Here is a 26,804-nt window from a genome sequence, read left to right as displayed (position 1 = left end):
TAACTGGATCCAGGGGACCGCGCCTTCTGTGGGCTGTGCTGTGAGCACCCTCGGCCCGGGAGGTGCCCTTCTGTGCATCCGGTTGAGGCCACGCCGAGTGCAGGCTTTGTCATGGGCCAGGCACGTGCCGGGGCGTCCTCTGGGGCTTTGGGCTTCCTGTTGATCTCGGGACCATGTGCCGGGCTCCCGCCTCTGAGGTGAGGAGGCTGCGGCAGACAGGTGGTCAGACGTGGGCCTTGGGGGCCGTGGGCTGCCTACAGGAGCAGCCTGGGGAGGGAGGGGGTGTCCAGGCAGAGGCCGGCATGCCACCCTCGGTGCCCTGGGGGCCTTGACCTGGGCCGGCTCCTTGGCGTTGCGGTTGCAGCATTGCTGGGCCGTGGCCCCAGAGAGCTCCGTGGGGCAGGGGCAGGGGCAGGGGCAGGAGGGCTTCCCGAGTCCCACCTGGGCCCCTCGTCCCCCGCCTGGACTCTCCCTGCCTGGACTCTGCCAGGAGCTTGAGAAGGGGCCAGGGCACCTCCATAGCGAGGACCCTGTCTCGTCCCCTGTCCTTCCTCATCTCCTCTTGCTTCCAGACAAACGATGCTGCCGGCAACACCTGGAACTGGCTGTACTTCATCCCCCTCATCATCATCGGCTCCTTCTTCATGCTCAACCTGGTGCTGGGCGTGCTTTCAGGGTAAGAGCCGTGACGGCTGGCGCTGCCCCTGCGTGTGCTCGGGTGATGGTGCGGACACAGGCCTGTGTGACCCGGGGACGGGGCGGGGTGAGGCCTGGCCTGGCCACAGGGCTGCCCTCCATGCGGGCAGGCACTCCCAGCATCCTGAGCACTGGCCAGCTTCTCTCTGTGCTGCCATCCTGACCTCTTCCTGACTGTCCCCTGTCCCTGGCCTTCACCCTGGGCCCTGACTGTGGGGAGGGGCTGCTGCTGTCTCTGACGGGGTCCCTGGTGAGTTTGGGGCAACAGCAGTGACCAGAAAGAATGGAGCAGCCCTGAGTCGGTCACAGTGACTCCTGGGCTCTCAGCCGGCCCTGACCCATCACCTCTCCGCCGCGCCCGGGGAGGACAAGGAGGCATGAGGCTGGGTCCTTCCTCAGGGAAGGTGCTTCTTGACTCACGCGGGACGAGCGGGAGCACGCCTGGGGCACACAGGGCCCTGCTGCACGCGTGGCCTGGCCTGCCTCCCTGTCCCCACCGGGCGTCAGCCCCCTGTGCGGCTGGAGAAGGTCTCTGTCCCGCCCCCCGGAGGTTCCGTCCAGGCCGGGGCCTGCGGTGGGAGGAGCCACGTGGGCTCAGGGGCAGCTGTCACTCTGGCCCGGAGAGGAACCACCACCAAGGGGACGTGGTGGCCAGGCCTGCGTGCTCTGGCTTGGACCTGGCCCTGGCCCTGGCCCTGGGCCTCTCCTGTGAGGGGCGTGCTTGGCACTGGCACGTGTTCGCAGGCCCAGAGCGCTGGGCACGGGGTAGAAGTCCTGGTCGTGCTGGGTGGCGGCAGCTGCGAGCCACCCCGATGGAGAATGTGCAGGAGGAGGGTGGGCGGAGCTGCCCTCCTGCCCAGGAGCATCCTGGCCTCTGGGGGATTGTCCTCATCTTGGCTGCGCCTCCCTCCGGTGTCCAGGTCCAGCCAGGGGACCCAGCTTCTCTTCCAGCCCCGCGGGGGGCCCCCCAAAGCCAGCGGCCAGGCAGAGCGTGTGGGTCCCTCACGGGGTGCTCTCCAAGGCAGCGGCATTAGGTGCCACCCGCAGCCTGGACTGGGGGAGGGGGGCTCGGCCTGCAGGACCTGGTGCAGCTGCAGCGTGCCTGGGGGGGGAAGCTGCCGGAAGGAGGGCTGGCCTGGGGCCCGTTCACCTGTTCCTCCTCCGCCCGGGCGCCCACCCTGCACCCAGTGGAGCAGTTGGTGATTCCTCCGCTGAGAACTGCAGCTGGAGGAGGGCAGGCCTGGTGGCGCAGCGAGTCCCTGCTGGTGGCTGTCGGCTGAGTCTGCAGTACTGTCATGGCCCTGGCCCTGCCCCAGGCCCTCCTGCCCTGGGGACCCTGTGTTCTGTGACTCAGAACTTGGGGGGAGCTCAGGCAGGAGCTATTTCCTCTCCTGCCGGATGCCGCAGCTCAGGCCCTGGCGGGCGCGGGCCGCAGGCGAGAGGTCAGGTCTGGGCAGAGCCAAGCCTCCCTCTCTGTGGCTGGGTGCCAGGACCAGGCCTGCCAGACGCCACCGTGTCCAGAGCCGCTTTCCTGGAAGAGAGACAGACAGCCTCCCGCTGAGGACAGCGTGCTCTTTGCCGTGGGGGGGCCTGCCCACACTGTGTGGACCTGGATCCTGCCCTGAGCCTGAGCTGAGAAAGCTCGGCCAGGCTGGGTGGGTGCGCGCGCTCGTGTGAGCGTGTGGGTGTGGATGGCCTCCCGGTGCTGTGAGCCTGAGAGCTCGGCTGGGCCTGGGGAGGCAGGTGAGCTCCCCGCTCACTCAGAGCCTCCGTGTTGGCTGATGGACTCGAATGCTCCCCTTCGTCCCTGTCCCTGGCCTGTCCTGACCCAGCTCCTCCTCCCTCCTCTCGAGCAGCAGAGGAACCAGAGGGCGTCTCCTCTGGGGAATCCTCGTCCTGGGGCTTCCTGGGTGACAGCGACAGGGCCTGGCTGGTGGAGGGAGGGGCAGGCCGGCCCTAAGCAGGGGATGTGGCTGGTCCGTGCCCCCCAGAGCCTCCTCCGGGGACCGAGGTGCTGTCATCTGTGTGTGTGGGTGTCTGAGCAGGAGGGTCGGCTGTGCCCTCTGCATGCTCAGGTCAGAGGCCAGGCGGTGGGTTTCCTGTCGCAGCCCCTCCCTGGTCCCTGCCCGCGGGGACCTGAGCTGTGCTCTGTCACCCCGCGTCACAGGGAGTTCGCCAAGGAGCGCGAGCGGGTGGAGAACCGCCGGGCCTTCCTGAAGCTGCGGCGGCAGCAGCAGATCGAGCGGGAGCTCAACGGCTACCTGGAGTGGATCTTCAAGGCCGGTGAGCGCTGCCTGGGGCCCGGCCTGTTGGCTTCTTGTCCCGGCCCCGGCCTGGGGGACACAGGGTGTCTGTTCCGGTGGAGAAGGCTCAGGGGCCCGCAGGTTTCTGGGAAGCAGAGGCAGAGGCGGGCTGCGTTGGGGCTGTGTGGGGGCGGGGCAGGCAGGCTCGCCCTGAGGCTGTGTGGCTGTGTCTCCCGCAGAGGAAGTCATGCTGGCCGAGGAGGACAAGAACGCGGAGGAGAAGTCCCCCCTGGATGGTAGGTCACCCCTGGTAGCACTTCCTCCCCACGGTGGCCACGCGTGCACAGGTGCGTGGTGGGCAGGAAGCTGTCTGCCAGGCCAGGCCTCTGCACATTGTCATGTGCGCACACGCCTGGCAGAGTCCTTCCCGGGAGGCCCTGCGATGGTCAGCACGTGCTCCTGGCGAGCCTGTGCCGTGGGCCCACACAGCGCAGCCATGCCCGCGTGGTTTCAGCCTGGGCATCGCGGGCACCTGTGCGCACAGCGTGGCCCCGAGAGCTTGCTGTGCAGGAGGCGGGCGGCTGTGACGGCTCCCACGCAGGCGCGTCGCAGTCAAGTGGGGGCGAACTGCAGTGGCCTGGCCCCACTGCCCCATCTCAGGTGCCCAGTAGCAGCCTGGCTGGTGCTTCCATCTTGGCCAGCGAAGACCTGAGCATTCCCGTCACCATAGAGGTTCTGTGGGACAGGCCGCTGCTGCACCTTTAAACCTCAGGGCAAACCAGTGGCATCTGCATGGGCCCAGGGGAGGCCGCCCCATGCTGCCACTGAGAGACACTGCCTGGGGCCACGGGGCAGGGCGGGGCCACGGGGCAGGGCGGGGCCAGCTGGGCCCAGGTCACAGGTCACAGCCCGGGGGCAGGGGGCTGCAGCCTGCACACCCCTCCTCTCAGGACGGGGCAGACCTGGCCAGGCGGAGGGGTATCCTAGGGCCCCAGCCAGGCTGTGAGCAGGTCTGCGGAGCTGGTCTGCCCTCTGGCCTCACCCGGCCAGCAGTGCGGGCTTGGAGCTGCGCAGGCCGGGCCTTGCCCAGCCAACCCGGTCACCTGGGGGCAAGGCCGTTCCCGGGGAGAGAAGGGACAGCAGGAGCCACTGTCATACCTCTGGCCCCTTTGCTTGAGCACCAGAGCCATCCCGCGTCCCCCTGCCTCCGTCTCAGGCAGGACATGGGAAGGGCCCCAGGCCCAGGAGGACGGCGGCTCCTCTGCGGGGCTGAGGCAGGCAGCCCGCACGGGCTCACGCGTCCCCACCTCTGCCTTTGCTTAAAGCAGTGCTGAAGCGGGCGGCCACCAAGAAGAGCCGCAACGACCTGATCCACGCCGAGGAGGGCGAGGACCGCTTTGCAGACCTCTGTGCTGTGGGTGAGAGTCCGGCTCGCCTGGCTCCGTGGGCGGGGTCTGGGACCCAGCTTCCTGCAGCTCTCTGGGCCCCTCCTTCCCCACTGCCTGCTCCACCCAAGTAAGCTAGTTCCGTGCCCACCGCGGGCGGGAACACAGCGTTTGCCCATGTGTGCCCTGGGGCAGCTCCTGGAGGCCGCCTGTGCCCAGGCCTGAGCTCGCTGGTTCAGCGCACTCGCTGGCTGCGGGCTGCTCCGGGCTCTGCCGGTCCCCCGGCCGCTGCTGGAACCCACAGATGGTGGCCTAGATGCGGAGGCAGCCGCCAAGGGGTGTGGAGTGGCTGGATTCTGGATATATTTGGAGACCAGCCCACAGGGTTGGCTGACCAACTGGACGTGGGCGTGAGAGAGACATCAAGGTGGCTCTACAGGACAGAGGAGCCGGCCCACGTGTGCGGGCAGTGTTGGTGGGGACTCACGTCCAGCCTTTGCTTTGGGACACGCGAGTTGGCCGTGTGGGTTGGAGAGCGGGGGCGGTGCCGGGGGAGCTGGTGCGCGTGCGGGAGGCCTGGTTTCCCGGTGGAGACAGGAAGCGGACACTATCGCTGGGGAAGGTGTTGCCTTTCCTGCTCCTGCTGCCTGGCCCTGTGGACTGGGTGCTGGAGGAGGGGCCAGAGGGGCTCAGGGCCACGTGGGGCGTGGGGCTTGGTGCAAACATGGCCATGGATGCCCCTGTGTGGTTGCGCCTTTGCTGAGTGGGGGAGTGTGTGGCTGTCTCCTGTGGGCACAGGTGGGTGTGGGGAAGCCAGGCGGGGGTGGGGGGCAGTGTTCCTGTGGAGCCGGCCCGGCAGAGCGGACTGTTCTCCCGGCACGGTCAGCTGGAGAGCGGGAGGTGAGTGGTTGGGTTCTGATACATCGGAGACCAGTCCACGGGGTTGCTCACCGGCCACATGTGCTCACGGCATCTCCATGAATCACGTGTCCTCTTCCCCTCCTTCCAGGGTGGCCATGCTTCTAGGTATGTCCTGTGTGGGTCTGTGTGTGTGTGAATGACCGAGAAAGGGGTGGGGTGTGAGGGTGGCTTCACGGACCAGTGTGCCCTGCGGCTCTGTGCCCCTCGCTGCCTGTGAGGAGGGCGTGGGCGTGTCTGGCCTTGGCCTCAGTGCGGCCGCCGGGAGGGCCCGTGGCTTGGGCAGCTCTGGCTCCTCGGCGGTGGCTGTGGCTGTCTGGACGGGGCTGGAGGCTGTGTCCCGGCTTGGCCGGGGAGGCTGGGGCGGAACAGCGTCTTCCTCGGGTGGGACGGGCGTGGCGTCTGGAGTGCCTGCCAGGAAGCTGCCGTTACGGTTCCGGGAAGGGCTGCCAGGCCTGGCTGATGGGCTATGTGGGCTGACCAGGGTGGTAGCTGCTGCCTGATGCAGCTGCTCCGCGTAGACGCGTCTCTTCAAGGCCTCGGCCTGTTTTCATCTCTGAACCCAGAAACTCCAGCCTGATGGTGTGCTTAGCATGCACACACACACTCACACGTGCGTGCACACACGTGCAGATGCGCTCGACATCATGTAACGCATATGCCCACACTCCCCACCCTCCCCCTGGGACCCGATGCCCACGCCCAAGGGCTTTGAGCGGCACGCACATGCCAACCCTGAGTGCAGAAGCTGGAGAAACCCTGAGGCAGGCAGTGCGGCTCACAGCCCGACCTGCCCTGCTGACCCCAGGGAAAGAGGCGGGGGGTCGGGTGCAGCGGGGCCCCAGGCCGCGGGGAGGAGCCGGTGGCCTGGGAGCACAGGGCTGTGTTCCTGGAAGGTGGCCAAGGGCTGGAGACAGACCACGTCACCCACCCGCAGCCCAGCACCCATGAGATGCTGCTGTCCTTGGTGGAACGGGCCGGGCCAGGGCCCCTGCAGGGGTGCAGGGGCCAGTGTCCTTGAAGGTGGTTTTATGGGGGGTGAGGGCACCTCTGGAGGAGGGGATGTGTCCTGGGGCTGCTGTCCCCGCACATCCTCAGCGAGCCCCCTCTCCCCAGGGTCCCCCTTCGCCCGCGCCAGCCTCAAGAGCGGGAAGACCGAGGGCTCGTCCTACTTCCGCCGGAAGGAGAAGATGTTCCGGTTCTTCGTGCGGCGCATGGTGAAGGCGCAGAGCTTCTACTGGGTGGTGCTGTGCGTGGTGGCCCTGAACACGCTGTGCGTGGCCATGGTGCACTACAACCAGCCCCAGCGGCTCACCACTGCGCTGTGTACGTGGTGGGCCCGGCCCCGCTCCTCCCCGGCCACCTCCGGGATGCAGCCTGGAACTCCCGGGCCATTGCCCATGACCTTGGGACGCCCTGACCCGAGTGCCCCCACAGGCTGCTCAGGCCCATCCCAGGGCTGCCCAGGCCTCGGACCTGGGCCCTGGCTCCAGGAAGCTGAGCTGATTGGCTAGACCTTACCTTTCAGGGGTGAAACGAGGGAGGGTCTGGGCACTGGGGGGAGTGGGTTGGATGGCCAGGCACCGGCCAGTCCAGGCAGACCTGGGTCCTCCCTGTGGGGCTTAGACCTACGGGCCAGGGCACATAGCTGCTCGTGTCATTTGCCACGAGGTGATGCTCCCGCCGGGTCCCCGAGGAGGGGCAGTCGGCTCCCGGGGCTCCCAGGCCGTTCCCACCCTCTTTCTGATTGGCTGGCCCTTTCTGATATGGCTGTGTCCGTAACCAGGGCTGACTTACAGCCCTGCGTCCGTGAGCCGCGACGAGGGCCTCGGGGTTCTGAGTCCAGAGTGGTCTTGGCCTTGGTGGCCATTCCAGGAGGTCGAGGAAGGTAGCGGGAGGGGGCTCCTTGCTCGTCCAGGCCAGGGTGACCCCCAGGGCTCTGCAGGCCACAGGGGGCTGGAAGCTGAAAGAGCTCAGAGCTGTGGAGACAGGCCACTGGTGGGGCTGTGCCCGCAGTGCCCCGGCTCCCATCCTGGCTCCCCCCAGGGAGCTCTGTGCGCCTGAAGCCACTGAGCCCAAGAGCCTTTGTCCAGTCCTGGCCCCGCAGGCCAGCCCCACGCCCCCGGGGGACACTGAGCCCGGGCAGCTCCTGAAGGCTCGAGGAGCCGTGGACGCTGACGGCTTCACAGGCCCTGGGGATGTGGGAGGACTCCAGGCTAGTTCCCCACATCCGCCTCGAAGTGTGTCACGTGGACGGTGGGGAAGGGCAGAGGCAGCAGAGCCAGAGGCCCGGGAGCTTCCGGGAGTGTCCAGCAGGCAGCCGGGCTTAGGCTCGCAGACCACGGGGACTGAAGAGGATGCGACGTGCACTGCACGGCCGCTCCGGCCTCCCCTGCAGTGCACAAGCCTTCGGAATGAATGAATGAATGAATGAGTGAGTGCGTTGTCCCCTTCCTCGGCCTCCGAGGAGGCTGAGCATGAAGCGCAGGGCGGGGCGTCCTGGGTGCAGACAGGCAGGCAGGGCTGCCCTTCCGCAGCCGCCGCGCCCCGTCCATGCCCCTGCGGCTGCTCTCGCCATCTCCCGGAGCAGGAGGCGTGTCTGAGCAGCATCAGCTTTGAGCCTGTGTTAGTGGCTGGAAGGCCCATCCCTGTGGCCTCCCGCCCAGGACCTGAGCTGTTTTGGGGCCCCGCGAGGGGTGGGGTGCCTTTGTGGTCGCACATCGCGGCTCTGGCCAGGAGCCTCGGGCCTCCGGGCCGCTGGGGCCTTGTGAGCTGCCCTTCGGGGCGGCCCAACGTCCCCTGCCCCGCCCCCGCCCTGTGGGCGGTCATTCAGGGCGGCTGGGGGTCCCTCTGCCCTGAGCTGTTCCTGCCTGAGGGTCAGTGGGTGTCCTTGCCTCTGACCTTGGCCCTCAGCTTCTGCAGGAGGCTCCTGGCCTCCTCGCCCGGCCTGGGTGCCCTGGTGGTGCTTCGGGTGGTTCAGAGGAGGCTTGCTCCCTGGGCTGGTTGTCCATGTCCTCAGACCATGGACGGAGGGTCCCCTCCCTGAGCCCTTGGGCCGTACAGACGGTCGTGTGTCCGTCTGAGGCTGGCCCAGGGGGCAGTGGAGTTGGTGTCCCCGCCGCCCGGGGTGGCGGCGGCTGCAGACCTGCCCCGACGGTGCTGCGGAGGCTGCAGTGAGTGCGGGAGCGCGGTGGTCTGGTGCGCGGCGGCAGGGGCGTGGGGCCCTCGTCACTGCTTCAGGAGCAGCTGGAGGTCCAGAGGCCGGAGGCTGCCGCTGACCCTTTGTACCCTCTCATGGCCTTGGCCTTCGTGTGGGCGCGGCCGTGGGTTCTGAGCTGGGGCCGGAGGGCACAGAGCCATTGGCCCGTTGTATGAAATGAGCCGATTCCAACTCAGTGCTTGGGGAGGAGGCTCAGCCGGACCTGTCCGACGCCGCCCGGATTCCTGGTGTGGCCCTGGCTGGCCCAGCGGGTCTGCTCTCTGTGGCCTCAAGCAACTCTGGGATTTCTTGCTCCGACTCCCATCCCCCCCCAACCCCCCAGCCTGGGCCAGTGTCTGTGCCTGGAATCCCCCACCTGGCTCCCAGCTCAGCGTGTCCTCCCTGCCGTCCTGAGGCCCTGGCGGGTCCGCTTGGCCAGTGGAGGCAGTGGCCACAGGAGCCTCTGTGTGACTCACAGAGCGAGCAGCATGCTGGTCAGGACTGGGGGTGCTCAGGGTGCAGGGGCAAACTGAACAAAGTTCAAACCCAGCCTGGTGCTGGGGGGTCCATCCGAGCGTGGCGTGGGGCAGGGACTAGGCAATGGGGTGGGTCCAGGCCGCCCCGCCATCTGTCCTGCTCTAGGTACCCCGAGTCCCATCTGGGAGCTCACGGCTGAGCCTGTCTCATGTCCACGGCACTGGGCCTGCCCCGCCTTGATGACTGGAGTGAGCGTCTCTGCACCCCCCGTCCTCGGTTGTCCCTGTCTTGGTCTGAGATTTCAGGGCTTGGGGGCCGCAGGCCAGGCTGGAAGGCTCCCCTGAAAGGCCCGGGCCTGGTGTCCTCTGGGCTGGGCTGGGCTGGAGCCGGAGGGAGGAGGCTGCGCGCTAACCCCCTCTTCTCCGGCTTCTCCTAGACTTTGCAGAGTTTGTTTTCCTGGGTCTCTTCCTCACAGAGATGTCCCTGAAGATGTACGGCCTGGGGCCCAGGAGCTACTTCCGGTCCTCCTTCAACTGCTTCGACTTCGGGGTGAGTGAGAAGCCTCGGCAGGGTCGGCGCTGGGGTCCAGGCGGTCGAGCTGGACCCCCCTGGAAGGTGCAACAGCCCCGCCCACTGCCCCACCCAGGGGGACCCAGGGGACTGCAGGACTGTGACCCTGTGGTCAGCAAGGCTGCCTGTGCACGGCAGGTGCAGGTGGCACGGAGGCCTGTCCTGGCCGGGCCCTGATGGGTGGGGCGCTCCGTGGGCTGCCCGCCTGTGGGACTTCTCCTTCCCTTCCCGTCTGTCACTCCGTCCGTGTCCTCCTGGCAGGGAGGACGGGCCTGGGCCTGTGGGCCCGCAGCTCCGTGCCAGGCGTGTGCTTGAGCTGCCGAGCAGGCAGGCGGGGCGGGGCTGTGGTGGGCGCCGTGCACACGGGCCGAGTGCGCCGGAGCCTGACCCTCCTCCCCTGCAGGTCATCGTGGGGAGCATCTTTGAAGTGGTCTGGGCGGCCATCAAGCCGGGAACCTCCTTTGGGATCAGTGTGCTGCGGGCTCTCCGGCTGCTGAGGATCTTCAAGGTCACAAAGTATGTCCCCTGCGTGCTCCTGGGGGAAGGGGGCAGTGCAGGCAGCATGGGGGGTGGGCGGGGGTTGTCCCGGGAATTCATGGGGCCGGTTTGCTCTCCACTGTCTGGAAACTCTTTCTGTGGCTCGTAATTGTATAAATACAGAAAGTGACCAAACCGGCCAGGCCAGCAGCCCACAGGACTTCGTCTCGGCCTCGTCGGGGGCACGTCCATCCTCGGGATCGTCCCTACGGCCTCGGTGTCACTGGCGGCCTCTCTAGCTCATATCAGCCTCCCACCCATCAGTCCCTCCTCGCCAGGCTCTGCCTGGCTGACCTGAGCCGCCTGGCCCCTGGCCCCAGGCTGTGCGGCCCTGTGCCCGGCCCGCTGTCTGCTCCCATTCATCCCTCTTGGTTGCTTGTGTCACTGTAGCAGGGAGTTGCTCTGTTTCGCCCACGAGGAGGCTGAGGTGGGGCAGAGATGGTGCAGGGAGTGAGGACAGCTGGGCTGGGCCGCACCGTCACGGCCAGAGCTGTGGTGATGGAACCAGGAGACAGCAGGCTGGGCCCCGGCTGCCTGAGGGCAGGAGGCTCCTCCACGTGAGCGGCTGGGTGTGGGCCCACGATGCCCCAGCGCGGTCTCTGTGCCGCTGCCTCGACCTGGGCCACAGCCGCTGCCGGACCAGGAGCACAGCTGTCGGTGCGCCGGTGTGGGCCCGGCTCCAGGTCCCTCCGGGGCACTCGGCCGGTCTCCCGGGGTCTGGGCTGATCACAGTGCCTGGAAGGAAAGCTGGGTGCTCTGGGCTCTGCACAGCAGGAGCTGCGGTGGAGGGGGTCAGGCTTTCTGAGGGTCAGCAGCCAGGCTGTGGGGGGACTTCAGGGGCCCCGTGTGCCCGAGACCCGGGAGAATGAGGGGGGTGGAGGGGTGGGAGGTGCTGAGGGTCAGCAGCCAGGCTGTGGGGGGACTTCAGGGGCCCCGTGTGCCCGAGACCCAGGAGAATGAGGCGGGTGGAGGGGGTCAGGCTTTCTGAGGGTCAGCAGCCAGGCTGTGGGGGGACTTCAGGGGCCCCGTGTGCCCGAGACCCAGGAGAATGAGGGGGTGGAGGGGTGGGAGGTGCTGAGGGTCAGCAGCCAGGCTGTGGGGGGACTTCAGGGGCCCCGTGTGCCCGAGACCCAGGAGAATGAGGGGGTGGAGGGGTGGGAGGTGCTGAGGGTCAGCAGCCAGGCTGTGGGGGGACTTCAGGGGCCCCGTGTGCCCGAGACCCAGGAGAATGAGGCGGGTGGAGGGGGTCAGGCTTTCTGAGGGTCAGCAGCCAGGCTGTGGGGGGACTTCAGGGGCCCCGTGTGCCCGAGACCCAGGAGAATGAGGGGGTGGGGGGGTGGGAGGTGCTGAGGGGACTCGGGCCAGGCTTCACTCCCGCTATAGCAGTCTCTGCAGGGAAGGCCGTGGACTTGACCGCATCCTCACGCAGGGCCTCTGGCTGCCACGCAGCTGTCCTCACACAGCGCTGCCTGGGGCCCTGGAGGTGTGGGGTGTTGGGGTGAAAGGGCCTGGAGGAGGTCGGGTCGGGGGCGGCTGCCTGAGGGAGGGGCGTTGTTCTGCTGAGTGGAGTGACCGGAGCGGGTGTGAGGGGCCGTCAGCCTGCACACGTCGGCTGTGCCATCCCCGTGGGCCCTGTGACAAGGATGGCGGGTCGAACCGCAGAGAAAAGCTCCGCCTCCCTCCAGGGGCGCGGCCCTTAGGGGTCAGAAGGTCCCGCAGCCACAGGTGTGACCCTGAGAGCGGGTGAATGTGGGGCCCGGGTCCAGAGCTGGCACCCCCTGCCGGGTGCAGCCTGCGCTCAGACCACCCGCCCGCCCGGCAGGTACTGGAACTCCTTGCGGAACCTGGTGGTGTCGCTGCTCAACTCCATGAAGTCGATCATCAGCCTCCTGTTCCTGCTCTTCCTCTTCATCGTCGTCTTCGCCCTCCTGGGCATGCAGCTGTTCGGGGGACAGTACGTGCCGGGGGAGGGGAGGGGTGCTGGGCATGCGGCTGTTCGGGGGACAGTACGTGCGGGGGAGGGGAGGGGTGCTGGGCATGCGGCTGTTCGGGGGACAGTACGTGCCGGGGGAGGGGTGCTGGGCATGCGGCTGTTCGGGGGCAGTACGTGCCTGGGGCGGGGGGGTGTGCTCAGAGCAGTGGTGCTGGGTCACCCACGCACAGCCTGTGAGGGCACCGCGGCCGCGGGCAGGCCCTGGCTCCTGGAGGGCCGCCTTTCTCAAGGCTTCTTGTTTCCTCAGGTTCAACTTTAAAGAAGAGACTCCGACAACCAACTTTGACACCTTCCCCGCCGCCATCCTCACTGTCTTCCAGGTAAGGCCCCAGCCTAGGCCTCTGTCCCGCTCGGCTCCCTGGGCTGGGCGGGCCGCCCCCCGTCCCTCCTCAGGCCTCTGCAGCACACACAGCCCACCCGCCATCTCTCCACACGTGACAGGGGCGGGCGGGCCGCAGGGCCCATGTCCTGTGACGCCCCCGGGAGCTCCACTGCCACTCTGCCCCAAGGACCCGGGACCCAGCGGCTATTTATTCTTTGAGAATAAAACAGCAAAGCGCCCCAAGCTCGCTGTCATCCTCTCCTGTCTGCAGGTGCCCCCCCACCGTCTCCGTGCGCCTAGGGCTCCCCTGAGGACCCTCTTGCTTGAACACTTACCCCCTGGGCTGTGGCTCCACAGACGCCCCTGCCAGCCATTTCTGTCCCACAGACCTAAGGGCGGCAGGCCTGAGCCAAGCAGCGTGGGGGCTGGCTCTCGGGCACCTGGCAGGTGCACATGCAGGGGGGGCTCTGAGCGGCCCCTGGCCCTGGGGCTGCCCGCCTCACCCCAAGCTGGAGCTCACGGCGCCTGCCGGGACGGGGCCTTCCAACCAGGCTGGGCGACTGGAGAGGGACCCACCCACACGCCTCCCTCGACGACCCCCGTCGCCCGTCCCGGTGGGAGCCCCGCAGCCTCTCAGTCCCGGCCGAGCAGAGCCAGCCTCGCCCAGGCGACTCCTGCTTCTGGCCAGGGGGACCCGGCCTGTCCCCTCCCGCTTCCAGTCTAGCCTCACCCGCAGTCGCTCTGGGACTGTGTCGACCTCGCCCACGCCGCGCCCTCTGATGCTCACTGCCCTGGCTCCAACAGCCGGGCGCCCGGAGCTTGCTAGCACTCGGTGGGAAGGAGGGTCCTGCGTCTGGGGCACAGGAGAGGTGTCCACGCTGGGCCACGGGCAGGGGGAGGCCACGGCCTTTCCCAAGCACGACACTGCCCTGTGCCCGGCAGGAGCGCCCTCTGTCTCTAGGCCACGGGCCAGCTGGCCACTAGGATGCTGACTGCCAGGCGAGGGGAGATGGCAGGACGGGTCCGCCAGAGCAGGAAGGAGCGCGGGCCCCAGGGCTCCCCAGCAGAGGCGCCGTGAGCGCAGTCAGAGCTGCTTTGCTGTGCTTTTCGTTAGGAAGGACCTGGACGCGGTGGCGGTGGGACCCCAGGGGCAAAGGGCCGGAGTGAGCTAAGGACGGTCTGATGGATGGTGCTCAGGTTTAGACCCGGGCCCTGGCGCTGGCACAGAGGTGACGTAAATGGTTAGAATCGAAGGGCCTCGCCCCGTGGACAGTAGCGCCTAGGGGCTGAGACCCGCCGCAGTGCGGGCGTGGGGCCCAGGCACCCCGCAGTTGGGAAGAGGCAGGTGGGCGGGCATCCACACATCGGTCAGCTCTGCACTGGGCAGGACAGGGCCCAGAGGAGGCCGAGGAGCGCTGACTGGCTGCGGGAGGCCCACAGGATGGTCACCGGCCAGAGGCTGAGCCCAGGGCTGAGTCCCCGCTCGTGGGCACCTGCAGACCAGGCTACCTGGCAGGTGCCCCCCCGGGGGCCATGGACACCTACAGTCTGAGGCGAGCTCGCCCTGGGACGTGGAGGTGATGGGACAGACGCGGGTGAGAAAAAATATTCACAAGGCCCTCGGAGGGTGAGCGGGAGGACTTGGTCACACAACATGGCAGACGGGCCCGAGCGCCACGAGCAGGCCCAGGTGGAAGGCAGCTCTTTAGATAAACGGGCGGGCTCACCTGCGAAGGAGCCACGGGCGCGGCCGCGTGCAGAAGCCACTCGGGCAAGGCCGCCGGCGCCATTCCAGAATGCACCTGAGAGCGTATGTGCTCCGAGGCCAAGCAGGTGAACAAACTCGAACAAAACCCATTCCAGGCCCGTGGGAGGAAGAGAACATCTTCAAGTCTGCCCTGGCACGCCAGTTTCCTACGAAAGATTGAGCCTGATGGTCGGCCTCTGTGAGCAAGGGTGCCAGGAGCCCGTGAAAAGCAGCTTTGAAGTATCGGAGGACCGTCCCTGCCACCCTGGGTCCTTGCAGAGCTGTGATTCGGGGGGGTGGGACTAAACACGTGGAGACACAGTGTGGGGGCGCCATCGCCCCGCACCCCAGGGCTAACAGCACCAGACGTCTCTACATTTAATGAAGCAATGGTTTAGAACAGCGGTTCTCAACCTGTGGGTCCCGACCCCTTTGGGGGTCAAATGACCCTTTCACAAGGGTCACCTAAGACCATTGGAAAACACATATAATTACATATTGGTTTTTGTGATTAATCGCTATGCTTTAATTATGTTCCATTTGTCACAATGAAATTGGGGGTCACCACAACATGAGGATCTGTATTAAAGGGTCGCGGTGTTAGGAAGGGTGAGAACCGCTGGTTTAGAAGAAGCAAGAACATTAAACTAATCCAAGAAGAAACTGAAAACCCTAACCACTCCAGAAATTGAACAGTTAGAAACCTACCCATCTAAGCCACCGTGCCCAGCAGTTTTACAAGTGAGTTGTATGAATGTCTAAGAAAAAATTACTCCAATTTTATGCAGAGACCACAGGGAGCGCGCCCGCTCGCTCTGTGCGGTGGAATAGCTGATGGGAACCTGGAGAGGCCGCCGCAGACACGGCGCCCGCGGGAGTGGCTGATCCCCTCTGGAGGCCTTTCCCGTGATCTCCACAGTCAGCTTGAATGGATCCTGGAAGCGCAGGGGGTTTAACATTGGAGAGGCTGTGAATGTGACGCATCATCTCCACTGATTCAAGAAAGGGAACCTGTAGGATCAGAACTCCAGCAAAAGCACAGCCAGCGCGAGAGGACGGCGGCGAGCTGGGCGAGCTCGGTGCCTGTCCAGTCGGCAGCTCGGGGGCACGGGTCAGGGCACTGCCTGGTGCTTATCTGATAAAACCCAACACTGACCCCACATGCAGCCTCCGCAGAGCCCACTGGTATCAGTGGTCTTGGCTCCTTAGAACAACAACAGAAAAAGGAAATAAAGTTTCTCGGGACTGACAAGAAATAGAGAGAGGCCCTTACTCACAGCGAGATGTGCACACGGAGCACTCGAGGGCTGTCACTGCAGAGGGCGTGGCAGCGTGGTTATCCATAGAGGAAAGTAGAGGTCGGACTCCTTCCTGGGACCGGATTTGCATTTCAGTTCAGATGAGTTAAGACCTAAATGTGAAAAGCAAACCGGAAATTACAGGGCATACGGACGGCACCGTCATGAGCTCGGCAGGGAAGGAGGAACCGAAAAGCACAGAGTCCAGAGGAGCCGTTAACAGTTGGCGACGGAAGATTTCTGGGCATCAGAAGACACCGCAGGAGGATTCAAACAGCCAAAGTCACGGACTAGGAGAGACTTCCGCAGTGTCAGCAAGTAACCGACCAGGATTAGTCCAGAGCTCACCACCAGCTTCCCCAAATCAAAGAGACAAGACGGAGAACGCAGCCGGAAGTGGCAGAGACGCCCGGGCCCCTCTCGGGAGAGGAGATGGGCTGGCAGCAAACCTGTCGGCTGCCACCGGTGTCGGGGACGCCGCGGGAGCCTTTCCTCGGCCAGTGCAGCTGGGATGTGGAAACCCAGCGATCCCCGGTTTTAGAGACGACGTGGAGGATGAGGATTCCTTCACGCGCTGCTGTGTTGAGAGCAGTTTCCTATCTGGTCCGCGGGGCTTGGCGCAGGCGGCTCCTGCTGGAGGTGGAGAGGGGGGCTGGGAGGTCGCGCCCTGGCAGACCCGTGTGACCGCCACAGCGGCAGCATCTGTGAGGGGAACCTGGACGTTCACACCGGCCACGGGCAGGAGGGCGTCTGTCTGAGCAGCAGGGAGAGCGGGTCAACACGGAGCGTCTCACGGACCACGTCGAGGAGAGAGGCTGATCCGTGGCACCTGAGGCTGTTGAATAGGAGGGAGCTGTGGGGGGCGCACGCAGTGAAGGTGTGAAAGCTGCAGGGGGATCAACACCAAACTCGGGGCGCCGCTCCCGGGGAACCTCGGCACCTTTGACGCTCTGCTTCTGAAGCGGGGAGTGGGCACATGGGGTTCCTCCTCATCTCTGAGCATCTGAGATCCTCCATAATTAAAAGATGAACCAAGTAACGTGCAGCAAAGCGAGTTGGTGTCACGTTAACAGACGAAATAGAAGCTAAGGTAGGACATCACTAGCGGAAATAAGGACATCGCCCCGTGGGGAGAGGACGCTGCGCCCCGCGCTTGCCCAGCATGTGGCCTGAAGTCCGTGCGCAAAAGCCGAGAGAACTCCACGGAGGGCCGAGGGCGCACGTCTGAGAAGGGCCGGGGGCAGGGCCGGGACCGATGCGGATACGGCAGCGTGAGGAACCCGTCACTATCCTCTTGTTCTTTCCAAAAATAAAGTGGAAGGAGACGCGTTTCCTCACAGAGTGAGGATTGCATCAGCCCCGGCCCAGGTGGCGGGAAGCGGGGGGCAGAGGCCCGAGCTGCGGTGTCCTGCCTGGAGGCAGTGACCGTGGGCTCCCGGCCGGCCGGCCTGGTTTCTCAGCTACAGCTTTGTCCTCTCGCCGTGTTCTCCCTGGCGCTCCCTTTCCATGGTGCCGCGGACAACCTTGCCGACATGCTCTGACGGAGCAGATCCCCATGTTAAGGCCCCACCCAGTTGGCAGCCGGGTCCTTCCGGAAGCTTTTCTGCCGGAAAGAGCGTGGCCACCTCTCCCTCCGGGGGCTCCCTCGTCCGCAGGCGTGCAGGTGTGCGCATGCGTGCGCGTGTGCCAGGGGCCCTGGGAGCAGGTGTGTTGGGGAAGGGTGTGTGTGCACGTGTAGGGGATGACGTGTGGGGATGTGTACCTGAGCGTGCGTGCGTGCGTGCGTGCGTGCGTGGCGAGGAGGCCCTGCAGGCGTGTCTGGTGCTCGCCCTCCGCAGATCCTGACGGGAGAGGACTGGAACGCAGTGATGTATCACGGGATCGAGTCGCAAGGCGGCGTCAGCAAAGGCATGTTCTCGTCCTTTTACTTCATTGTCCTGACGCTGTTTGGAAACTGTATCCTTCCCGCGGGGCGGGCTGCACACAGGTCTGTGGCCGCTGGGGTGGTGGCCGCAGGCCGCCGTCCTGTCCATTCGGAGTTGCTCCTGCCCCTGCGTGTCCCTCTGGGGCAGCTGCGGAGGGTGCCTGTGCTGCGGTGGGTGCAGAGGGGCCCAGACGCGGCAGGGCCTGCCCCACAGGGTCATTGCTGTCACAGCACCTGCTCCTCGCAGTCGCACTGGCCCAGGGCCCCCGCGGGGTGTTGGCCCCGGGGACGGGGCGGGGGCAGGGTGAGTCTAGGCTGCAGGGAGAGGACTCCGTTACCTGACACACGGGGGCCTGACTGGTGGGACTGTCCCCTGAGGACACGGCCGTGTCTGAGACAATGGTGATCACAGTGGCGAGGTGCTGCTGCAGCCAGTGGCACAGGCCGGTGCTGCTCACCACTCGGGACACAGGGTGGCGGCCCAGTGTCCACAGTGCCCAGGGCAGGTGATGGAGGCGGCCACAGGCCCGCAGGCCTGGTCTGCAGGAGCGAGGCCCGGGCACGCAGAAGGCTGGGGCGCTGCCCCCCCCCCCCGCCCCCCGCCCAGGCGAAGACAGCTGCCACCTACTGTGGAGAGGAGCTTATGGGGGCGTGGCTGCAGGGGCAGGGATGCCCAAGTGACGGTCAGCGGCATCCCGGTCCCCGGCATCCGAGGCCGGCCCTGGAGCCACTGGAGCAGGGCAGGCCGCCTGGCTCCTTCCCCTCAGGCCTGCTGCTTGCCTCTAAGGAGCATGTCACAGCCTGGGTGCTCCCGGACGAGGTTCGGGGGCCTGGTGCTGGCTGCTCCGCGCACCTGTCGTGGGCTCGGCTCGGACGCCCTGCTCCTTGAGAAGGCGGCGGGTGTGAGCCTGGCCGGGGACCTGGCCCGGGTGCTGCCCTGGGCGGGTGCAGGTCTGTGGTCTGTCGGATGTGGTCTCTGCCCACAGCACCCAGAGTTGAGGAGCCCGTGCGCCCGGAGAAGCAGGTGGTGTTTGTCCGGTGCTTCTTGCCTCCAGGCGGTGGGGTCGGGGCACAGGAGTAGGCGGACCGTGGACCCTCCCAGGAGGCAAGGGTGGGTTAATCCCACAGCCTGAGCTTCTGGCCACAAATGAGCCCTGAAGAGCTGGGCTGGGGGGTGGGCATGAGGGGCGGTACAGGGGGTGCTGAGCCACAGCCCTGCGGCTGCTCCGGGCCCTGTCAGGAAGCCGGGCTGCAGGGCCCGGGCTCTGAGGGGAAGGCGGCTGCCAAGGAAAGGAGGCTGAGGGGTCAGGATCGGGGGTGCCTTGTGTCCATGGGGGCTGTGGTGTGATGTGTGGGGACGGGGTTCCTTTCCTGACCTGGAGCCACCAGACACCTTGCTGAATGTCTTCCTGGCCATCGCCGTGGACAACCTCGCCAACGCCCAGGAGCTGACCAAGGTACACGGGGGTGGGGGGAGGGGGGCAGATGCCTCCTGCAAGCAGGTGCAGGAAGGGGTGGGGTTGGTCCATGTTGCTCTGGATGAGGCCAGAGTGCTGTGAGGAGGCCCAGGTCATGGTTCGAGCCCGTGTGTCCCCTGTCCAAGATGTGGGTGGGCAGCAGCTAGGGCTAGGCCGTCACTCAGGGTGGGGAACGGCGCTGAGGCAGCAGGAGGAGCCGCCACGCCAGGAAGGCAGGTGCCCACGAGGGCAGCTCTCGGGGGAGCCATGACCTGGGAACAGAGGCCAGAGGGGCAGGAGCAGGTGCTGAGGGAGGTGTGGCCCGGACAGGACCTCGAGGAGTGGTGGCCGCTGCACTGGCCTCAGGGAAGGGGCCCGTGTTGGGGTCCAGGGAGCACCCAGCTCTGAAGACCCAAGAGGGTCATGGGGACCCTGTGCTTCTCCCGGGTGGGGAGGGGCCCCGTGTTCATCCCCATGGTGAGGATCCTATGGTCAGTGGCAGGTGGATGGTGAGCTGGCGGCAGGCGCAGTGCTGCTCAGACGCTGGGCCTGGTGGAGCAGCTGAGCTGCCTCTCAGCACGTCTGCGCAGCAGGACGGCGCCTGCCCTTTAATACTAGAGGCCCCTGGGTGCCGTCTCCACTTGCCACCCAGGCCTGCTGGGCATGTGCTTCTACATGCCTCCCCCGCGGTGTGCCTGCAGCAAACACAGCCCCCTGCCTGGTCCCTTCACCGCAGCCCCGCAGGCCTGCTGGCCGCCCCGGTTCCAGCCCCGAGGGTGCTTCGCAAGCGCAGAGCACAGAGCGGAGGCCGCTGCCCCCGCGCAGGTGGCTGGAGAGGGGCTGCCTTCGTCGCAGACGCTGTGACCTTTTTGTTGTGCCAGTTTCCATAGATGCCGCCTGTGAACCCTGTGCATGCCCCCGTCCAGCACATCCCCGCTCTCCACGCCATCGTGTGCTGGGTGGTGTGGCCAGGCCTCCCTGAGGAATCAGGATGCTCTGCCCTCCGCTGAGGCCGGTGCGCCTGCCCGGGCTGACGGTGCTGCCCGCGGCCGCTGCCTCACCCCCCCCCCCCCCACCAGGGCCCTGGGAGGTGCGGCAGGTGGAGCAGCCCGCCAGCTCCTTCCTTTGCTTCTGCTCAGCCTCCTCCCCGCCAGGCCCGGTGCTGCCTGTGGGTCTAGGCCCCTTCCTTGCTCTGGCCACTGGCTTCTGAGGACTTGGGGGTCCCCCTGGCCTGCCCATGTCTGTTGTAAGGAGGGGCCAGGGCTGAGCCCCGCCTTCCAGGAGTAGGTGGGAGTGGCCTGAGCCCCTGGGGGGGCTGCCTGTGCTGGGGGACCCGTGTGTCCACAGAGCACTTCTTGGTGTCAGTAGTTTGGGGCCCAGGTGGACGGGTGCAGCAGCATTGGGCTTGCACTTACTGTTCCGGGGGGTGAGCCCGAGTTGTTCAGTTACCGCGTGGGTGAGGACGTGGAGGGAAGCGATGTTGGGGCCCTGGCTCCTGCGGACACTGACCTCCGGCTCGGGGCCCCTTCCTCTGGGCGTGGGGGGCTGTGTGTCAGGCTGGCCGAGGCCCCAGAGCTGGACACTCCTTCATGTTCCCATCAGCAGTCATTGGCTCCTTGAGGCTGAGGCTGTTTGGACAACACTGATGTCCTCGCCCCCGAGGCCAAAACCCACCATGGAGTCCAGAGCTGAGGACAGGCCCGGGCGGCTCTGTGGGCACCAGGCTGGGTGTCCTCTCTGCGGCCCGAGCCTGTGGTCTCCTGTGGTGGGACATTGGCAGGCAGCTAACGGGGGGCCTCATTGTTGCCACATTGCGACCCCAAGAACAGGTTCAAGGATGTTCTGGGATGTGTTGGGAATGCCAGCCCCAGGGGAGCCGGGGGGCCTGGGGTTGGGGTTGGGGAAGAAGCTGGTGGCCCACAGAGCCCAGGCCCGTGTGCTCAGCCCGGAGGTTGGTAGACCCAGGAGCAGAGCATGTGGGCTGTGCCCAGTGACGTGGGGTCAGGGCCAGAGGTCTGTCCATATGTCCATTGCCTCGTGACGTGAGCACATGCTGGCCCCCAGGGCAGACAGTCAGGGGTCCTCCCAGGAACTCGGTGTGGACAGGACACAGGGCCAGGCCCTGCAGGTGGCTGTCCAGGTGTGGGGGCAACAGGGCTGGGACAGGTGGACAGGTAGGAAAACCCAGAGGCTGTGAGGTGCCCTTGCTTGACACTCCCGGTGGCAGCGGCTGGGAGGACCCAGGCTCAGGTGGGGAGCCCGACCCTGCCTCCACGCAGAGCTGGCCGGGTTCAAGAGTGGCAGGTGCTCCCGGGGGCGGGGCAGGTGTGGTTTGCATTTTGACAGGAAGGCTGAAGAGCTGTGGCCCCAACGCCTGCACAGGCGGCGGCTGGGTCCCGGGGCTGGAGCGCTCGGGAGGCGGCACGTGGGAGGGCGGCTGGGCAGGACACCTGGGACGGTCCCCTTGGTCAGCCGGCGGCCACTGGGCCTCCGTGCGGAGGGGCATCGTGCCAGTGCAGGAGCCGCTGTCTGGCGCAGGCTCAGCAGCAGGAAGGACTCAGCCCGGAGGCGGACGAGGCGGACACAGCGCTCTGAGCACAGCGTGTTTCTGTCCGCTTACAGGATGAGGAGGAGATGGAAGAGGCCGCCAATCAGAAGCTTGCTCTGCAAAAGGCCAAGGAAGTGGCTGAAGTCAGCCCCATGTCGGCCACGAACGTCTCCATTGCCACGTAAGGCTCTTGAGAGCGGGAGAGGCTGGGGTGGGGCTGCTAGGTCCCCGCTGGCACCCCTTCCAGAGGCTTCCTCGGGCCCCGCCTCGGCTGGAGCTGGTTGGGACACCGGGCCCTGCTGGCAGGGACGGCTCTCCTCTCCCGCGGCGACGCGTCGGCAGCCCCCGTCTGGGCAGGAGCAGACCCCGCCGCCTGCCGACCCTGTGTTGTGGTGGGGCCACAGGGCCTCCCCCGAGCACAGCCACGAGCTGGGCCACGGCGTCAGTCCCTCTGCTGCACACGCTTCTTAGAAATGCGCTTTGTGAACCAAAGATTCTCGGTGGGACTCAGTGGCCCCAGGACGTGACGCATTTCCAGAAATGTATCTGAGGGCTTGGTACTGGCCCGAGGTCCAGGGCGGGCCAGGGGGAGAGAAGGTGAAGGCCGGGCCGAGGCATTGGGACTTCCCGGTGGCTCAGTGCGCAGCCCAGGGCCTGGGGCTGCAGTGGTCAGGGGCGGTCAGCCAGGGGAAGGCAGGTGTAGGAGGGGGGTGACCTGCTGGGCTCCCTTCCAGGCGAGTTAAGCCCCATGACCACCCAGCACACACCTCTCACTTCCCGGCTGACCCACGGCCCAGCTCTGTGGCCGGTGCCCCCTCTTCTGTGACAGGCGCTGGCTGTGTGCGTGCACGCGGGAGCAGGTGTACAGCAGTCCCGTCTGGCGAGGCGGTCACCAGGGCGAGGGCCTGTTCTTGGGCAGGGCGTCTGCCAGGGCCTGTCTAGCTGGCACCGTGCACGCACGAGTCGGTGGGGGCGTTAGAGGCGGCGCAGCCCTGGGAGCGGGGCAGGTGCTCGGGCGCCAGGATGCTGTCCCTCGCTCTGCTTGCTCCCGGCTGTGACCTCCCTCCCGGCTCTCTCCCCAGTGGGCTGCTGAGGCCTGCTGTCGAGGGTCAGCGCGAGCCTTCTCACTCACACGGGCCGGGGCGGGGGGGAGCACGTCCTCTGTGGGGTTGGAGGTGAGGGCTCCACCCGGCGCCCTGCCACCCGCCAGGCTGGCTCCTTGGAGGTGAGGCAGGGCCGACCCATCTGGGGCAAAACCTCGGAGTGAGGTGCTGGGGCCTCACGTCAGGCCACCGAGAAGGAGGTGCGGATGCTCTTCCGCCTCCTCTGCTCCCTCCTGGGGGGCCCATTGGGAACAAGGCGCGGACCTGCCTCCCAGGGTCCGAGCTCACCTGTCACAGCGGCTGGGTGTGGGCAGGCCTGGGTCCCCATGTTCCCTGTGGGCCTGCAGGCTGTCCTGGGAGCAGATCTGGGCTTGGTCCTGGGTGGCAGGCCCTCCGCCCCCTCTGTGGACACACAGTGGGTCTGATGTGTTGGCTGGCAAGGCCGCTGGGCAGCTGAGCGGTGTGAGGCCCTGGCCCCTGGCTCAGAGCTGGTGTCTGTCTGGCCCCTGCCCTCCCCCACGTTCCCTGTTCTCCAGGTGAGTCTGTCAGCTGGATGGGCAGCGCCTGCTCTCCCCAGGGCCATGTCCATGGCCAGCTGCTGGGTGGGTGAGAGCGGGCACAGAGGGGCCCCCCGGACCCAGTCCACAGCCGTGCATGAGCCTGACCTGGGAGGACTTGCTGCTGAGGGACCATCCGTGTCCTGTCCCAGAGGCTCCCTCGCGCGTGCAGCTGTGCACGGATGGTGCCGAGGGGACGGCTGTGCTGGGTCCCTCGGAAGGACCTGTGTCCCCACAGCTCGGCTGGGGCTGTGAGGGTCTGGCCTCAGGTGATGGGCACTTCAGGCTCCTGGGAGGGAGGAGATGTGAAGGTTGAGGTGATCTGGCTCCCTGTGCTGCCACCTCATCGTCCCTGGGCTCTGAGCACCGCTGCCCACATGCTTGGCACATGTTCCACCCCCACTTGCTCACATTTACCCACACACACCACTCATTCCCACCCCCATGCTCACACTCACACACACGCTCACATTTACCCACACTCACCACTCATTCCCACCCCCATGCTCTCACACACACACACACACACACACGCTCACATTTACCCACACCACTCATTCCCACCCCCATGCTCACACACTCACACACACACGCACACACACACTCATTTACCCACACTCACCACTCATTCCCACCCCCATGCTCACACTCACACACGCTCACATTTACCCACACTCACCACTCATTCCCACCCCCATGCTCACACTCACACACACACACACACACGCTCACATTTACCCACACCACTCATTCCCACCCCCATGCTCACACACTCACACACACGCACACACACGCTCATTTACCCACACTCACCACTCAATTCCCACCCCCATGCTCACACACACACACACACGCTCACATTTACCCACACTCACCACTCATTCCCACCCCCACACTCACACACACACGCTCACATTTACCCACACCACTCATTCCCACCCCCATGCTCACACTCACACACACACGCACACACACGCTCATTTACCCACACTCACCACTCATTCCCACCCCCATGCTCACACACACACACACACACGCTCACATTTACCCACACTCACCACTCATTCCCACCCCCACACTCACACACACACGCTCACATTTACCCACACTCACCACTCATTCCCACCCCCGCCCCCACGCTCACAAACTCACACACGCTCACATTTACCCACACTCACCACTCATTCCCACCCCCGCCCCCACGCTCACACACTCACACACGCTCACATTTACCACACTCACCACTCATTCCCACCCCACACGCTCACACGTTCACATTTATTTCCACACATGACTCATTCACACACACGTTCACATTTATGCCCCCCATACCACTTTCACGCCCTCATGCTCTCACACCCACTCACGTATTCATTCACAAACTTACACACGAGGTCACGCTGATTTGCACACTTGCTTGCACACACACCTGTGTGTACCCAGGGCCTGGCGGCAGGTGATTGCTGTAAGCTCCTCACACACACACACACACACACACACACACACACGTCTGTGGAATTGGCTTCAGGAGGGAGGAGCCCTGGGCCTCCTGGGGAGCCACTCTGCAGGGCGACGGGGGAAGGAGATGTTGGTTTTCCTATTGGCTTGGGGAAGCTTCCAGAAAGGCACTCGGAAATGGCTGGAGTCACACCCAAGGGCAGGGGCTGGGATGGAGCTGTTTGCCCCGGAAGGGAAGGGTCAGGGTGACTTAGAGCTGGGCTGAGGGCCTGGGGGTGGGGTGCCTGGACGGCGGGCACAGGGCCCGGAGACACCGTAGTCAGGCCTATGACCACCACTCTGCTCCCTCTGAAGGCAGGTGCACCAGCCCCGCCAGCGGCCACAGCTGGAGGGGAGACTGCTCTTACAGGGCAGGGGTGCCAGGGGCGGGGGTGCCAGGTGGCCCCCGGGGGAAGGCTTCTCATGGTCCAGCCACCACGGGCTTGCACTGGAGCCTCGCGGATCTGCCGGATGCTCTCTCTCAACTTCTCTTTCACCCCAAGGTCGCGGTGACCTCTGACGGAAGTGTGCCTGGCCTCCTGCCTGGATGCGCACCGCAGCCTGCTGACCGATGCGTGTGTCCGTGTCGTAGGCGCTCTGGCCCCTCACCTTGTTCTGTTCTGTCTCTTGCATGTGCAGTTTTGTAAGGCACACGCGGGGTGCTGTGTCTCGCAGCTCATCTGTCTCCAGCGTGAACTCGTGAGTCGCTCTGCCACGGCCCTGCCCGGCTTCATGATAACCACACGCCAATGCCTGCCCCCCAACTCTGCTCCCCTTGGTCATCTGCTTTGGGGGCAGCTCCACAGCCGCCTGCAGCCTAGCGGGCAGTGGGCACGCTTCCTGATGCCCCATCCCGCCCCTCCTCCGCCCTCCTGGTGTCTGTCCTCTTGTCTGCTGCCTGTGTGCCGTCACTCAGGGTCTGGGTCTCCTTGTCCCACGAGGTCGAGTTCCGTCAGTGCTCACGGGGACACTCGTGGGTCCTCCCACATCCTTGTAGCAAGAGCGGGGCTGCCTCCAGCTGTGAGGCTCACCTGGGACCGACCGGAGCCGAGGGAGAGCCATGGAGACCAGGCGGTGGGCTGGGGGTCACCCCGGGGCCTCCTCCTTAGGGTGGGGTCAGGCCATGCAGTGAGGGGTCTGGAGTTGCCAGTCCAGTCACGCCACCTGCACAGAGGCGGCCAGGTGCCTCCTCCGCCTCCGGCGGTGGGAACTGCTGCGGGCCCTGAACCCCGCTCCCTGCCCAGCCAGCACCGCTGGGCTGTCTCCCACGAGCACGCAGGCTGCAGGCTGCTGTCCCGCGGGTAGGAGAGCGGGTCCCGCTGGCTGGCTCGCAGTGGAGAGCAGTGAGGGGACGGGTGCAGGTGGCACACCGGGGCCGCTGCGCACTCCCAGCCCAGAAACTGCAAAGCAGGGTCCCCAGCACAGAAGCCCGCACAGCGTCTGGGGCGGGCTGTGCCTGCAAGCCCACCAGGACATTGGGGAGCAGCTCCTCCGTGTGACCCCTAAAGAGCCCTTTCCCGGCAGGACTTGGCCGGGGCTGGACTCTAGCACACAGGCCTGCAGGTCAGAGGGCAGCCGGCCCTGCTTTCCCGTTCCTGCGTGGCCTGTGAACTCAGGCAGGATGCAGAGGGGGGCAGTATGGGTGCGGGGTGCAGCTGCTGACAGGCGCTAGAGGGAGGAGAGGCCGCACACAGACTCCTGAGAGGAGGGCGGTGGCGGTGGCGTGGCTGCAGGTGGCACCGCAGACAATGGGTGGCCTGGAGCTAGAGGCAGAGACGGGACCAGGGCCAGCAGAACAGGACCAGATCCCCAGGTAGCTGTGAGGGGGGCCGGCGCCCCCTGGTGTCTTACAATCAGCCCAGTCAGTCCATCTCAAGCTGGATCCTGGGGGACAGGCCGCAGAAGTGGGGGGCACAGCCAGTCCCACCTGCCAGAAGGCACGGCCCCACCTCATTGTCTCTCTGTGCTCTGTGCGCAGAGAACTGGACCTCAGGACCAGGGCGGCGTCTGAGCGGCCGCCACCCTGCGACCAATGGCTTAGCCTCCAGGCCCATCTCAGGGTGCCGGACGACCAGGGGCCTGAGGCACGCCCCGCATGGCGGCCCTCCATCACACGGGTCTGCATTTTTCAGAATCCCCGAGCTCTGTGTGGCGGGCGGTGGCGGGGGGGCAGGTCCCGTGTGGCTCAAGGTTGGAGCTAAAGAAAGAGAAGGTGGGCTTGTCGCAAGGTGACCAGGGGCAGGGCAGCCTGGCTTCCCAGGTCAGAGGGCAGGTCAGGTGGGGCGGCAGGTGAAGGGTGCGTCCACAGGTGGCCAGAGAGGTCAACACTTACC

General features: G+C 66.1%; 1 protein-coding gene across 2 annotated transcripts in view; it reads left to right on the top strand.

Annotated features, from left to right (window-relative positions):
- CACNA1B (calcium voltage-gated channel subunit alpha1 B) overlaps positions 1-26,804 on the top strand; it is a gene marked incomplete at its 5' end in the record, with an annotated part of 105,800 nt that overhangs the window by 24,972 nt on the left and 54,024 nt on the right. Inside the window, 13 exons of one of the 2 annotated variants that reach the window (XM_081102964.1) lie at positions 573-676; positions 2,864-2,979; positions 3,179-3,235; positions 4,268-4,357; positions 6,359-6,568; positions 9,355-9,467; positions 9,892-10,004; positions 11,848-11,979; positions 12,266-12,338; positions 17,224-17,341; positions 18,699-18,766; positions 21,389-21,495; positions 25,111-25,170. In XM_081102964.1, coding sequence (XP_080959090.1) covers positions 573-676; positions 2,864-2,979; positions 3,179-3,235; positions 4,268-4,357; positions 6,359-6,568; positions 9,355-9,467; positions 9,892-10,004; positions 11,848-11,979; positions 12,266-12,338; positions 17,224-17,341; positions 18,699-18,766; positions 21,389-21,495; positions 25,111-25,170 — 1,361 coding nt within the window. The remainder of the gene's footprint in view (positions 1-572; positions 677-2,863; positions 2,980-3,178; positions 3,236-4,267; positions 4,358-6,358; positions 6,569-9,354; positions 9,468-9,891; positions 10,005-11,847; positions 11,980-12,265; positions 12,339-17,223; positions 17,342-18,698; positions 18,767-21,388; positions 21,496-25,110; positions 25,171-26,804) is intronic. The other variant, XM_081102965.1, reaches the window with a different exon arrangement.

This window comes from Myotis nattereri (assembly GCF_964212035.1).
Source record: "Myotis nattereri genome assembly, chromosome: 12".
Lineage (NCBI taxonomy): Eukaryota > Metazoa > Chordata > Mammalia > Chiroptera > Vespertilionidae > Myotis > Myotis nattereri.
Note: the sequence above shows the minus strand (reverse complement) of the source record. Positions and strands in the feature narration are given on the sequence as shown.